The following is a 15,650-nucleotide window of genomic DNA, read 5'->3' as shown; positions in this document are numbered from 1 at the left end:
CCTGCACTGGGGTGCCTGGGGTAACTTCGAGTTGACCTGGGCCGCCCGAGGAATTATGTCGTAGGTGGTTCGTGTACTTCTCACTCACCTCTCCTCGCGGCAAGGTTTTCCGTAGGTCTACACTCGAACATGCAACATGGGACAGCATGAATCTTCAGCTGAAGCCGGACGAATGTATTCCGAAATTACAGAATTACAGAATTACAGAATTACAGAATCACAGCGGCAAAGGATAGCTTGGAATGTGAGCACTGTTCTTTGATTTATTTTGAGTTCTGAAACTCCGCTTAAAGAAATCTAGAAAACTTTAAATTTTTTATTTATTTGGTGGAAGCAAATATTATAAATCGTAATGACCGATGGGAAATTTATACGTAGAAAGTTGATTCAAAATATTTTTCCGTGGATGCTGTGGAGAATTTCCCTTGTCTCTTTAAAAAAGTGATGCATCAGAACTTACCGTCTTCCAAATCTTGACGGAAGTTTGATTTGCAAAATTTAATTGATCTTAATGCATCAATGAAATGCTAATTATTTGAAGATTTTTGACAAAAACAATTCAATTTTTAATAAAAATAGAAGTGATGAGCTTAGTGTCAAAATAGTTCAACTAGGCATCATTTCTAAACATATCTTTTGAATTAAATTAAACGTGTTTTGCATAAGATTTTTCAGTTAATCAATATTACGTTAATATTATTTTACACAGCGCAAGCGAATAATATTATTATTTACATTGATTTTTTTTTAAAGTTGTATTCGCGGCCTATCTAGATTTTTTTGTCAGCTCGATCCAGTTCTCGTACTTCATGATCCAAATTCTTGAGTTGTTTCATTTGGTAACTAATATCAGACCGTTTAAATCATAGAAGGAAGTGGTTCAAATGAGCACTTCTCGATTTTGTTGACGAGTTTGGGATTTCCCACCGATAAACCGAGCCAGTCTCAAGCCATTATCACTGTTGGCGAATGGCGCTGACTATAATTATGAGCATGAGTCAGTGCTACCGGTTTGCCGCTTAAGGACACCACCTCTTGGTGCGTGATCGGAAACCTTCGAGCGATCAATTGTCACGCGCTTAAAATCGATTGCGCGCGGACATTAAGGCACGTTCGAGTACTTCTAATGGCTCCAAGGGAGGGATCAGAACGGCCACTGCCCACGCGTCGATCGCGCGATTAAACGGTTCGGCAAAAGCGGATCTATCGATCAGAAGCGAACTGAACTCGGAAGTTAAATGATCGAGACTGTGCGTCGTACAGCGAACGGTTAAATTGTAGTGAAACTTTGTATTATCTTTCAGTAAAATAAGATGAACAGTGCTGTGACTTGTCGAGTGTTTCTGTTGCTGGGACTGCTGGTTCTGGTCAGTGTAGAATGCAGCCGCGTTAAGTTTCTCGGAGAAGACGTCGGCGATGACGAAGACGATGTGGCGTTGATACGAGGTGCCGTCAATATCGGACGGGATATTACTGGATTTATCTTTGGGTTAGTTTTAGATACAAAAAAAAAGTTGAATTACTCAGGTTGAAGAAAATTTGTGAAAATTGTTAAAATATATCTCCCCAGTGCCCGGCCTACGCGTCGCAGACCGACTGCACGAACTACTACCACGAGGCCGAATGATGTTCACCATCCGAATGCGGGAGGAAACGTCGGGTGAGTAGCGAACATTTTCCATCCTTTACATCGCGTCCTGAAAGAATTTTGCTCCTTGAACACATTGGGCCATTTCTGGCCACTTCAAACAAATTTTGGATAGAAATTCATACAAATTTACCAGTTCTAAACATAACAAATGTATGGTATAAATATTGTGGAATCGTTCTAAAAAACCATGCGCCTCCATTCAATCTCTCTTTCTTTGAATAAATCCATGGAGGCGCTGGACATCTTAGAACGGAACCTAGTTCATGGGTGACCAAATGTGGCCCGCCAGGTGATTTTTTGTGGCCTTCGGACTTATTTTGAATAATTATTATTTGGACCATCTGTAAAGTGAATATCTTTTTCCTTTGTTTTACTTATCTTTTAATGTTTTACTAAGGCTGGTACAAATTTTAATTCAATTTTTTGTGGTCAACGACAATCTAATGGGAAATTGGACGAGCTGTCCGGTAAAAATGTTTTCGAGACTGAAAATCAAGTCTGTCATAAAATTGCCATAAACCATCAAAAACCCTATTTTTTTGAACATTTTTGTTTTTAAAACCGCTGTAATTTCACAAGAATTGGACTTAGGACAGTGGTCAATATGAAAACATTTATGTAAAACAAGCCTTACAAACTTCGTTCTGCATTTTTTTCGTTTGTTGACGTTTTTTTGCTTTTTTGCTTATTCAGCCTCCTGTGATCAAAATTTGATTTTACGTAACTTTCCCCATACAATTTGACGATGCTCCGGAATCGGTTCCAGAGTGGCCAAAGTGTCAATTAGGGGAAGGTGGGGCAAGATGACCATATGGGGCAAGAGGAACAATCGCTCGTACGGCCGTAATTTTTACAATTTTGATTATTTCCAGTATGCGGAATTGTTGCTAGCAATGCAATTAGCTGATTTTACTACCACATAACCGCCAAAACGACGTATACGCCACGGGGCATAAGATTTAATGAAGTTTTTCCAAAACCTTTGTTTTCTTATAATAATTGGAAAGTACAAAATAAGGCTTATGGTTCGTTTTAAGGCTCATTTTATCAAAATGCTTTTTTTCCTAGATCAGTAGTGTCCCTACCAATGACTTGCACCTATTATAAAGTATGATTAAACTTTTGGTTATTTTTGTTGAGAGCTTTTAAAGAATCTTGTTCAGGTGGGGCAAGTGTACCATATGGGTTTTTAGTATGGAAAAAAATACGAATTGCTGCAACAACATATTATATTGGTAAATAAATACATGAAAGTACTTAAAAACTGATAAACAATTGTTAAAAAAACATTGTCCATACAAAATATAGTGATATTATGAGAATTTACTATTTATCATCTAAGTAATATTTTTTTTCGTAAAAACGATAATTTTTTTAGTAAAATATTATTATTTAATCTAAAAATGGAAGAAACCTTTCAAATACATTCTAATCTGATGTATCTAAGTGATAACAGTTCAATTGTTAGCAAATTAACATGTTTTTTCATGCATTGTTCCTCTTGCCCCAACGGGTTGTTCGTCTTGCCCCACTAGTTGAGTAGAACGTACGGAAAATCAAAAAATTTAAAATCAATTTTTTACATAAAAAACCAGGATTTTTTAAAAACATGTTCTAACAAAGTCTTAGTCAAGACCTAGAATAAGATGATTATAATAAAATCCGACAGATTTTTTAACTTTTTTATGGGTTGTAACGAGCATTTCCTTAGCTTGTTACATATGCCCCACTTTCCCCTAGTTATCGTATAAACCTTCCTTGGGCTTATACGAACCCAACGCAACAAAGAGCACCTCGATCCGACGCTCCGTGTTAAACTGATTCGCGTTCGAACAAAACCATCGAATTTTTTATATATATAGATTGTCTGGAGAAACGATTCCAACCGGCTCCGTGGCTTAATGGTTGCGGCTTTTGCCTCGAAAGCAGAAGGTTCAGGGATCAAATCCCGGTCGGTTCCTTTGAAATTTGGAATCAGGAATTGAACTTTGAATATGAACAAAAAACCTTTAAGAATCAGGTGGGATTCGAACTCACACCTCTGGATTGATGGTCTGGGACGCTAACCAGTCGGCCATCATGGAGTTAATGCTCTAGAACTGAATTGATCCGTAGTGGTGAAATAATGTCACAAGGTATAACATATTAAAACCATTATATAACTACTAACACCGTCTCAAAAACAGCCCAGGGCCATCTCATATACTCATGAACTGGACGAGGGAGTCGTGGATTGCCTGGCCCGAGTCATCTGCATTACCGATCTATGTCTGTACAGCCAGAGAAAGGTATTCGCTTCAAAGGTTCTTGAGATATATGGTGGTTACTAACCGAACCGTCTCAGTTGAAATATACTGTGGTCATGGCCAAGTCCTGCCAAGACGGGGGTTCAAATACATACATACATACATACATACATACATACATACATATAGATTGTCTGGAGAAACGATTCCCGTAGGAGAGTGTGGGGTAATTTGGACACCCTAAGGAAATAACTCTGCCACGGGCTGTATGGATATTTGAAAGGAATGTGGATGACACCAGAGGATAATAGAGACCATATTTGATGGAAAAAAATCATTCATTTCGATAAATTTTGAAGAAAAACCCATTTTTATCGCAAAAATTAAAAGGTGTCCAAATTACCTCCACATTTTCGTGTGAGGGTAATATGAACACCCCTATGGGGTAATAACAAATAGTTCAGTGTAGTATACATAATTTAATCATTCATTCAGTAATGATTTAAACTTTGATTCTGGATTAGGCACAAGTTTAGTTTTTAGTGATTAAGGTATCGTTTGCATTTATCTAAATCAATCCTTATTTGGAACTAATTAACCTGAAACAATTTTTTTTTACATTCCGTAGTCCTTCAAATTTAAATATTATTGTAAACCAGCATAGAAATTAGACATGCCAAAGAAATTAATTAAAAACAATCAACATTAGAGTCTAGTTGAACACCTAATGCGCAGTAATCAAATTTTCATCCATTCAAATATTGAAATAAATTTATCTAAATTAGAAAATAGGGGTTTTGTGAAAGTTCTCACATTCTTTTTTGTGTGTTTTGACATTTTAAATCCATCTAAATTTATCTAAATCCCTTAAAAACTCAACCTACCATTTCAGGTATGTCCAAATTACCCCACAAAAAAAAAAAAAAACGAAATTGACTTTATAGCTGTCGGCCACCATTGCTAGTACCAACCACTAGTGTCTTCCTTTTTATCTACAAGGACTTCGCCGCCCTGGGCTCCTAAGTGTATGAAAGAATGGCACGGAGCGACGGCGCCGATTACTCATAATTACACAAATAATTTTAGAGCGCCCGCCGCGGGATTCGAACCGGCGATCTCTGGATTGTGAGTCTAGTGCACGGTCCGATTGATCCACACGGGCGGGACTTTTACCCCACAGCCCATGTCCAAATTACCCCCATAGCATGTTCTATCAAAAATTGCTTTTTTTGATGATAAAAATGGATAAAATGCACAATACTTATACGTACATATCTCAGGCGTCGTCCAAGCAACCCCCTTAAACAAAAATTGTCCACTTTTTTGTCATATAATCCCTGCAAAACCTTATTTCCCAACCCTCAAATATAAGAACTTAGGGCAGTGCCAACCAGCCTTTGGAAACTTTTACATATTATAGCAAAATTACTTAAGAGCGAGTTTTTCACCGATGTGAAACAGGCCGTATCGAGGTGCTCCGATTGTCCTTTCAGCGTTTGTTTGTCTATGCATGAGATGAACTCATGCCAAATATGAGCCCTCTACGACAAAGGGAAGTGGGGTAAAACGGGCATTGAAGTTTGAGGTCCAAAACACATGAAAAATCTTAAAATTGCTCGCATTTCCGTAAAACTTCATCAATTCCAACTCTCTTAGATGCATTCGAAAGGTCTTTTGAAGCCATTCAAAATGTGCCATAGACATCCAGGATTGGTTTGACTTTTTCTCATAGCTTTTGCAAATTACTGTTAAAAATGGATTTTTTTAAAACCTTAATAACTTTTGGCAACAGCCTCCAACACCCATACTCGCCCCAAACTCCCCTATTTGGTTTTAAAAAAATTGACTTTTAGAACACTTTTTAAAAAACGTTTTCAGTAAATGATTTTTGTATTTTTTTAGGATAGTTGCTCCTCCTGCATTTTTCGTGAGTCTTTTTGTAACATCTTAGGCTATTTTCACAAAAAAATTGAACGAAAAAAAATTTGACTTTCAAACTTAAAAATCAAAAAATCTCATAAAGGTGGCGTGTTTTTATCTTTCATCGTATTTTTTTTCAGAAAGCCCGTCTAATTTCCTACAAGTTTGTCTTGGACCACTTTTTGATACGATGCAACGGCTTCGAGGTACAGCTTAAATCACGTGGCGTGAAGATTTTGACATAAGCGATCTCGCTTTCGCAGGTTTTCGCCAAAAGAAGTAAAAGAAAACCTGCTTCACTTTTTGAAACCTCGTGTCATGTCCGTTCGTCCGTGGTACAGCAATATTTGAATTACGAAATACAAAAATATTTAAAACACTTACGCCCTTCTCAAATGTCATTATCGAGTGAAACTGGCTCCATGTACACAAAAATGGCTTATATAAGCGTAAGATAATATGTCTACAAAGTTTCATTGAAATCGGAAAAGGTCGGGTACAACCGATTCCCCATTTGACATGGAATTGCTCAGATGTTGAAAGAGAATATAATTCAACAAATACAAAAACATCATTTTCATTTTTTGCATAGAGAAGAGTGGAGAGACCTGATCTAGTCTAAGCCTAGTCAGTTTTGGGTAAAACTAATGTTATGTTCTAGAAAGTTTTGCAGAATTGACTGAACTCAGTGTACAAAAAAAATGAATTTTACACAATTTTCCAAATTTGATTAAAACTAACCCTCAAATGAATTTTTTCTTCATTTTCTTTGATTTTAATGGAAAATAATCGTTATTTTATAAAAAAATATAATTTAGTATGCATGAATTGTTTGGTCGACTAAGCAACAAAACTTTATCGTTATACTTTTTATAGAACAAGTTATCTAGAATAGAACTTTTGGGAGAGACTTGATCCACACATTGTTTTAGTTACTGGAACCATCCTTAATTTTAATAAATTTTACTATTTTTTCATAAGGGGCCTTTCATAAACCACGTGGACACTTTTTTGTCAATCTCCAAACCAAAGAGTATTCCCTTGTCTCTGTCCAAACCCCCCTTCCCATGGAAATTTTCTTTACAAAAAAAGTCTTTTTTTGAGTTTTGAGGAAAACAAAAATGCAGAAAAAAATAAATTGAATTGATTTGAGTTGTTTCTACTAGGGGAGAGTGGGGAGACTTGATCCCCGGGGACACTTGATCCCAAGCCTGTATCTCGTCAGCATGTGGGTAAAACAATTAGCTTTGTTCTAGAAAGTTGTGCGAAATTAACTAAAACTCATTGCAGAAAACTAAGAAAAAAAATAAAAAATGTTTAGATTGAGTTACACACATTTTTCTAAAACGAGCTGCAAAAAACTTCCAAGAGATCTTTTTTTCTTTGTTTTGATATGTATAGAAAAAAATAAAAAATATTCACAAAAATATTTTTTATACATGAATTGTTTGATAACCATATCAAATCCAAAACCCTTACGCATTTGACGTTACATTTATCGTCATACTATTTTTACAATCAATTGTTTAAAAAAGTACGTTTAGGGAGACTTGATCCCTGCATTTTTACAGTCACTGGAATCAGCCACAAGATTAATTAATTGGGCTGGGTTTTCATACATAGTTTCTTTTAGTATAGTTGTACATATTTAACTTACTGCAGTTAGAACCTTTTGCCTTTCTTACTAAAGAAAGGTATAGGTTTTACTTTAAGCCAGGACGTCATTTCCATCTTCGTAAATATGTCGATTCAGCATGAATTTTAATCGGAAAAATCGTCAAAAAATCACACTGCATCGATTTTCGACGCTCTATCGATTCACCTTGACAGAACTCGTCTATCTCGAATCCTCGAATTTTGAGAAAATAAATTCCGTGGAGGTCGAGTGATGTTCGATTGTGGTAAAATTTTGCAAAATTTTGTGTCGCACCGTTCTCAGCTCCCATAAATCCGATTTCGATTCTTCTGAATGCAGATGAAAGCTAGTGTGCTGAACCTTGGCGAGTTGCCGCGCAAATTTCGAAATATTCATCCATTATCGGATGCGGCCACACTTTTCAACAAAATACACAGTTTTCAAATGAAAATATGGTAATTTTTTTCATTTTCATATTTTTTATTTATCTCAAAAATTGCATTTTTTTAGTTCTACAACCTCCCAAATTTTCATCCAGATCCATAATCTGGTTCTGGAGTTAGAGCCGTTTGATTAACCTACCAAAAGAAAAAAAAATCCCTAAAAAAAGGTAAAAGCCCACCTGGTGACCTTCGCCAACACCTTTCATTTCCAATTTTATCCGAAATTTCTTTCTACATTCATAGTACAGACCATGAGTGAGCATCTGAAACAAATTCGACATCGATCGGCAATCCCGATCAATTTTTAGAACTATTTACTTTTTGCCTTTCTTACTAAAGAAAGGTATAGGTTTTACTTTAAGCCAGGACGTCATTTCCATCTTCGTAAATATGTCGATTCACCATGAATTTTAATCGGAAAAATCGTCAAAAAATCACACTGCATCGATTTTTGACGCTTCGTCGCCAAGTCGACAAGTTGTCAAGTTGAGCTTCGAATACTGGCGCGAGAATGCTGGCGCATATATTTTGAGGCTCGACTAATACTCGTTTTGTAGTAGCTTGTCTACCGATGTTTTCTACAACATGTAAGATATCGTAGCTTTTCGGTTTTTTTGCCCTGTCCGTTTTTGCATATCTGTCCAATGTTTATTCAAAAACTTTTGTGACATAGGACATTCATCCGGCTACAATCAATTTGTTTTCCGTGCGCTCCTAAAAACGCCTAAATGTAGACTTCATTTGTCGTAAGTTTATCTAACAGGGTTCATTGGATTCCAAGCTTTCCAAGCTTTCATCGTTTATATCGTTTTCAAAGTTTTCAATGCTGGCGACGCCAATGGCTTTCTACCTAAGGTTCTCGCGATTGAGTGTGTAGTGGTGCGGTTGTTGAAAATAGCTATCTCTGACTCTGTCACTTTCTTAGAAGCTTCTTAGGCTAGCTTCCCTGCACCGTGCGGCACACGCGGTTCACCGAAGCTAAAAAACCAAAACCGCGGTGTGCATTGTCACTGGCGCATGGGAAGCTTGCTATGATCGCGTTTGTCATAAACGCTTGTTTGATTACAAGCGTACAAGCATATTGTACGATTGAATATATTCTTTTGGTGAAAATTGCGTTTTTTATTTCTTTTGGAAATCATATCATTTATAATACTTTGCTTTCATCATAAGACTTTCTTTTGTGCTGACGTTATAAATAAACAAAGTCGATGTTATGAATTGAAGAAAGTTCTACCATTGTTATATTCTTTAGTAAGAAAGGCTCTATCTCACCCCAGGTGGGATTAAATCGGGTTTTTTTCAAAAGTTTTGTAAACACAAATTTGCAGCTTTTGTAAACATGCTTAATTTTGGTCTAAAAAATAATATTTTAAGTTTTTAAATATTTTACATACTAAACTTGTTATATTTTGAACACAAACGTGCAGGTTTTATGTGAAATTGCTGTAACTTATAGAAAATTAAAAGTTTGGATGATTAAGAAACATTTTGCTTAAGATTTCTTCAAAATGTTGAAAAGGGGGATCAAGTTACCCCTAACATTTTTTAAATAAAGGTTTAAAATATTTTTTTAAAAGGCTTGGCATGATTCGAAGAGTTCATCTGATGAAATACCCTCATTAGCCAAACATAGATGAATGTTTAAGCTTTCAATTCATACAAAAAGTTTATAGTTTTGTGAGAAATTGACAGAGTTATGTGCGATACAAAAAAAGGGGATCAAGTCTCCCCACTCTCCCCTACTGTTATCATTAAAACTTCCAGTCATTTGAAACTATTTTAAGTGCAACAAAAACATTTGCAATATTTGCAACGGCCTTATTCCAACTTAAGATTGTCAGAAACCGTAAAATTCAAGGATGAATAAAACATTCACCGCGCAATCAGTTTCAAAAACAGCAATGCTAATAAATTAACTCTATCCATAGATTCTCCGGTTCATCGGCAGCCGCTGGCTCGCAAACGATCCAAACTGGGAACCCGCACGGCTCGTCCGGATCGTCCGGATCAGCTGCCACTGCCCAGACGGCAACCGTGAATAATGGCGGCGGCAACTCGGGGTAAATAAAATCTTCAATTGTCTAATGTTCAGCGCTGTTTCCATTGAAGGAGTAACGAGAAACAATAAATTTCATTCGACTCTCCAGACTGGGAATATCTGCGGCCACGGCCAATGCCAACTCGCACCACCAGACCTCCCCGTCTTCCCCCGGTCATCATAATGGATTCTCTGGCGGCGGCGGCGCCTCGGGAGCGGCTGCCAGCTCCCAGAGCTTCAATGGCAATGGAGGATTCCCAGGGTAATTAAACTCTCAATTACATGTAGTGCGCAGGATGTGAGTGTTTGGCGAGTGTGTTTAGTATTCTAGATATGAACTGTGGTTGATGCGTGTGATAGAGATATTCCAGTCAGGTGCGTTGATTTAGTGGTGATATTATGCAGTGAGGCCTCTAGTTCCATCAGATTGGTTTCACACTTTCAGGGGAACTTCTAAGAAGATCTTATGGTAAAAAAATAACAAACTGATAAGGCCATTTTATTTTCAAGTTTTTGTTGCGATAATGAAGAATTTCAAGATCAGCAATTATGTACAATTAAAAATCTAAAAATTGTTTTCTTTTCTAATTAGCTCCAGCATTTCTGCATCTGCTGCGAATGCAAACTCCTACAATACTCAGCACGGTAGTGGCGGAGGATCGGCATCGGCAGCTAATGCTCAATCTGCTTCCTTTAACTCGAGATATCCTGGGTAAAAATTGCCTTGATCTTTGGAAAATATCTTCGTATACCAATTAAGTTTGAAATTTTAGGTTCGGCTTTTCCGGATCCAGTTCGAGTGCCAACTCGGCTAGTCAAGGATTTGGATCGTCCATTGGATCCGGCGCAGGAGTGGCCACCGGAAATAGTTTCGGAGGATCTGGTGGGAGTGCGGCAGCTGCCAACGCACAAACGGCCACCATAAATTCCGGTGGATTCGGAGTTTCCGCGTCGAACGCGAACGCCAACAGCTTAAACCAGCAAATCGGGTAATTTTGTATCCTTTTTTTTTAAATCAATTCGACAATTCAAAATTGATTCGTTCCAGTGGTTTCGGCTCATCCAGTTCGAACGCTAACGCCAACTCCTTCACGCACGGGTTCGGTTCCAATGGGTTTGGAAGCAGTGCGGCCAACGCGCAGTCCAACTCGTTCCAGAGCAGCGGACCGTTGGGTTCGTTTGGTGCGTCCAATGCGGCGTCACAATCGCAGGGATTTACCGTTGGGGCGGGAGGTATCTCGGGATCGGCGGCCCTTTCCGGAAGTCAAACGTACAGGATACCCTACCACAAGGACGTAACTCTGTCCTACTCCAGTGGGTTCTCAACGGCTGGGAACCAGGGTGGACAGGAAGGGGATTCAAGTTACGCGAATGGGGCGTCGTTTACGATTAATTAATCATCATAATAGTATTGAAAAGTGTTCATTGTAAATATTGCAAGAGAGAGTATAAATAAAATATATTTATTATCTATCTAAGAATACCTGCGAACATGCGAGCTGTTTCTAAGAAACTTGATTTATTTTTTCTGAATGAACTGGTTTTAAATTATTAAGAAAATTATGTAGGTTTTTGTTGCTACTGCTTTGGTGGTATTACCTACCGAATAAAAAATTAATCAATCAATCAAAAAAATGATTGATTATTCATAATTTTGATATAATTGAGAAAAAAATATTATTTGAAAAATATCTTAAATTCTGTCAATTCGATTTATTTAATTTTAATAAATTTGCAATCTAAATGAACCTTAATAAATTTGGTATACACTGCACCGTTTTTACCTCGTTCCACTTCAATTTTTTTTACATAAAAAAAATACCCTTGAGTTTTAATTTTTTTATATGGGGTCTCGAAAAATATTCGTCGGATTTTCATTGTCTTCCGAAAAAATGTGGTCTTATAAACATATAAAATACAATAGTTTATAAGACCTAAAGGGAAAAGTAAAAAAAAACACTCTAGATTTTAAAATAAACAGATTTCTAGAACTAGTAGTACTACTAGTAGTACTGGATATTTTTGTTTTTTTTTTAAGAGCACACAATTTTTAACCAAGCTGGTTAAAAAACTCAAAAGTGAATCAAATCAGGGACAGTGCACTGTCTGTAAATTATGTGTTTTATAATTGAGCAGTTCTCTAGGATTTCGGTCATTCGATTTTTTTTGTATTTTTCAATCCGGCTGAAACTTTTTCGGTATGCCCAAAGAAGCCATTTTGCATCATTAGTTTGTCCATATAATTTTCCATACAAATTTGGCAGCTGTCCATACAAAAATGATGTATGAAAATTCAAAAATCTGTATCTTTTGAAGGAATTATTTGATCGATTAGGTGTCTTCGGCAAAGTTGTAGGTATGGATACGGACTACACTGGAAAAAATGATACACGGTAAAAAAAATTTGGTGATTTTTTTATTTAACTTTTTATCACTAAAACTTGATTTGCAAAAAAAAACTATTTTTATTTTTTTTTATTTTTTGATATGTTTTAGAGGACGTAAAATGCCAACTTTTCAGAAATTTCCAGGTTGTGCAAAAAATCATTGAGCGAGTTATGAATTTTTGAATGAATACTGTTTTTTTCAAAAAATCGAAATATTGGTCGCAAAAATTTTTCAACTTCATTTTTCGATGTAAAATCAAATTTGCAATCAAAAAGTACTTTAGTGAAATTTTGATAGAGTGCACCGTTTTCATGTTAAATCCATTTTTAGGTGACTTTTTTGAAAATAGTCGCAGTTTTTCATTTTTAAAAATTAGTGCACATGTTTGCCCACTTTTGAAAAAAATATTTTTGAAAAGCTGAGAAAATTCTCTATATTTTGCTTCTTCAGACTTTGTTGATACGACTTTTAGTTGCTGAGATATTGCAATGCAATGGTTTAAAAACAGGAAAATTGATGTTTTCTAAGTCTAACCCAAATAGCCCACCATTTTTCAATGTCGATATCTCAGCAACTAATGGTCCGATTTTCAATGTTAATATATGAAACATTTGTAAAATTTTCCGATCTTTTCGAAAACAATATTTTCAAAATTTTCAAATCAAGACTAACATTTCAAAAGGGCTAAACATTCAATATTACGCCCTTTTAAAATGTTAGTCTTGATCTGAAAATTTTAAAAATATTGTTTTCGAAAAGATCGGAAAATTTTACAAATGTTTCATATATTTACATTGAAAATCGAACCATTAGTTGCTGAGATATCGACATTGAAAAATGGTGGGCTGTTTGGGTTAGACTTAGAAAACATAAATTTTCCTGTTTTTAAACCTTTGCATTGCAATATCTCAGCAACTAAAAGTCGTATCAACAAAGTCTGAAGAAGCAAAATATAGAGAATTTTCTCAGCTTTTCAAAAATATTTTTTTCAAAAGTGGGCAAACATGTGCACTAATTTTTAAAAATGAAAAACTGCGACTATTTTCAAAAAAGTCACCTAAAAATGGATTTAACATGAAAACGGTGCACTTTATCAAAATTTCATTAAGGTACTTTTTGATTGCAAATTTGGTTTTACATCGAAAAATGAAGTTGAAAAATTTTTGCGACCAATATTTCGATTTTTTGAAAAAATCAGTATTCATTCAAAAATTCATAACTCGCTCAATGATTTTTTGCACAACCTGGAAATTTCTGAAAAGTTGGCATTTTATGTCCTCTAAAACATATCAAAAAAAAAAAATTAAAAATAGTATTTTTTTGCAAATCAAGTTTTAGTGATAAAAAGTTAAATAAAAAAATCACCAAATTTTTTTTTACCGTGTATCATTTTTTCCAGTCCGTATCCATACCTACAACTTTGCCGAAGACACCAAATCGATCAAAAAAATCCTTCAAAAGAAACAGATTTTTGAATTTTCATACATCATTTTTGTATGGACAGCTGCCAAATTTGTATGGAAAATTTTATGGACAAACTAATGATGCAAAATGGCTTCTTTGGGCATACCGAAGGCACCAAAAAAGTTTCAGCCGGATTAAAAAATACAAAAAATAAAATTGAAGAAAAAAGACCGATTTCGTAGAGAATTGCTCAATTGTGGGATTGTTATTGTACCTGGCACAAATAAAAAACAACTCAATTGAACTAATAATTCCACAAAAATCATACTCTAGATTCGATTATCCGAAGCCGTATAATAAAATATTACTTCGGTTGATCGAATGAAGATTTTTTTTCGATTTGATTCGATAATGAAAGTAAGAAAATAAAAATAAGAAAAAAAAATGTTTTGGTTAATATTCGATTATTTGAAGTCCCATACAAATTTTCGGGCAATCGAATTTCGGACAATCGAAACTTCGGATAATCGATTCTGGACTGTATCAGACTAACTATTTGCTAATCATGATTAAGCTTGGCAAATAATAATTTACTTTCTCGCTGAAAAAAAAGTAACTTTATGTATTTTTTTGCGAAAATCGATTGAAATCAATAGATAAAAAGATTTGATAAGGCTCATTTTGCCATTAAATGTGAGGGTTTTGTCCAATGAACAAGTTGCACTATCAACATTTGGCCAACATTTAAGTTATTGGCTTCACTCAGGTGGGGCATCAGGTGCATTTTTTACAATTTTCTTTAGAAATGCTCATTTAATTTAAAGGAGCCCATTTTCTCAGTAAAACCAATGCACAGTGGTCCAGATCGCAAAATTAAGTGGAAAATGGATTTTCCGAAAAAATGTGTGTCTTCAGAAGAGTTGCTGCAAATGGAAAGGGGCAACTTTTGGTTTGTGTGTGTGTGTGGTCCAATCCAATACCCGCTAACCGGTAGCGAAATTATGGGAAAGTATAATTTGTATCAGACTGTGTATATGCCGAATGCTGATACAACTTATCCAGTCCCGGGTATTAGGTGGTGATAGCCCTCGCGCTGCTTCCAACGACCCATTTCAGAATGACAGAGCTCCTTGCGGTCCAATTCCGAGGTCGTTGGGCATTGTTCGGCCCCGCCTAAACATAGAAGCAAGCATCTGAAGGAAACTCGATCTATATTTAGACTTCCAATCCCGTCAGGCAAATCAGGGACCAGCGCGTATTTAATATGATATGATAACATGTTGCAACACTACGGATCAATTGTAAACCTTCTGAAGGCCGACTGCTTAGCGTTCCAGACCACCAATTCAAAGGCGTGATCCCACCTGAATTATTTTAGTTTTTATTCATATTCAAATTCCTGATTCCAAATTTCAAAGGAACCGACCGGGATTTGATCCCTGGACCTTCTGCTTCGGAGACAGAAGCCGTAACCATTAAGCCACGGAGCCGGTTTATGGAAAGGGGCAACTTTTGGTTTGGTTCAAAATTAGAGTGGTTTATGGTTAGGGTGATTTTGAAAATCTAACTTTTCAAGAATATTTTTGGGAATTTTTTTGTCTTCTAGAAAGTTGTTGTTGTAATCCAAGCAACTTTGTCGAAGACACCAAAATTTGTATTTTATGATAATTTTAGATAGAAACCCAAAATATGCCCAAAATCGATTTTTTGACATTTTAACTCAATTCAATGGGCAAATTCAGATCCTGTGGGCAAAATTACATGGAAAAAATATTATTGAACAATTTTCGAATTTCATTAGGGTGGTCCCATATGGGTTTCTCAAGAAAATTTGACATTTTCAAATGAAGATATCTCGAGTTTTTAAGAAAAATACCCCTGGGATTTTTTCAACGTTTATAGTGCTAGATCTCCTCATTCG

General features: G+C 35.9%; 1 protein-coding gene across 1 annotated transcript; it reads left to right on the top strand.

The window, feature by feature from the left end:
• The first annotated feature begins 1,159 nt into the window (after nucleotides 1–1,159).
• Nucleotides 1,160–11,334, top strand: LOC119769772 (uncharacterized transmembrane protein DDB_G0289901-like). Its single transcript, XM_038263350.1, has 7 exons — nucleotides 1,160–1,489; nucleotides 1,571–1,660; nucleotides 9,828–9,959; nucleotides 10,047–10,199; nucleotides 10,530–10,649; nucleotides 10,711–10,926; nucleotides 10,986–11,334. The coding sequence occupies exons 1-7, from the start codon at nucleotides 1,314–1,316 to the stop codon at nucleotides 11,332–11,334; spliced, it is 1,236 nt and encodes a 411-aa protein (XP_038119278.1). The 5' UTR covers nucleotides 1,160–1,313.
• Nucleotides 11,335–15,650: the final 4,316 nt, after the last annotated feature.

This window comes from Culex quinquefasciatus, chromosome 3 (assembly GCF_015732765.1).
Source record: "Culex quinquefasciatus strain JHB chromosome 3, VPISU_Cqui_1.0_pri_paternal, whole genome shotgun sequence".
Classification (NCBI taxonomy): domain Eukaryota; kingdom Metazoa; phylum Arthropoda; class Insecta; order Diptera; family Culicidae; genus Culex; species Culex quinquefasciatus.
Note: the sequence above shows the minus strand (reverse complement) of the source record. Positions and strands in the feature narration are given on the sequence as shown.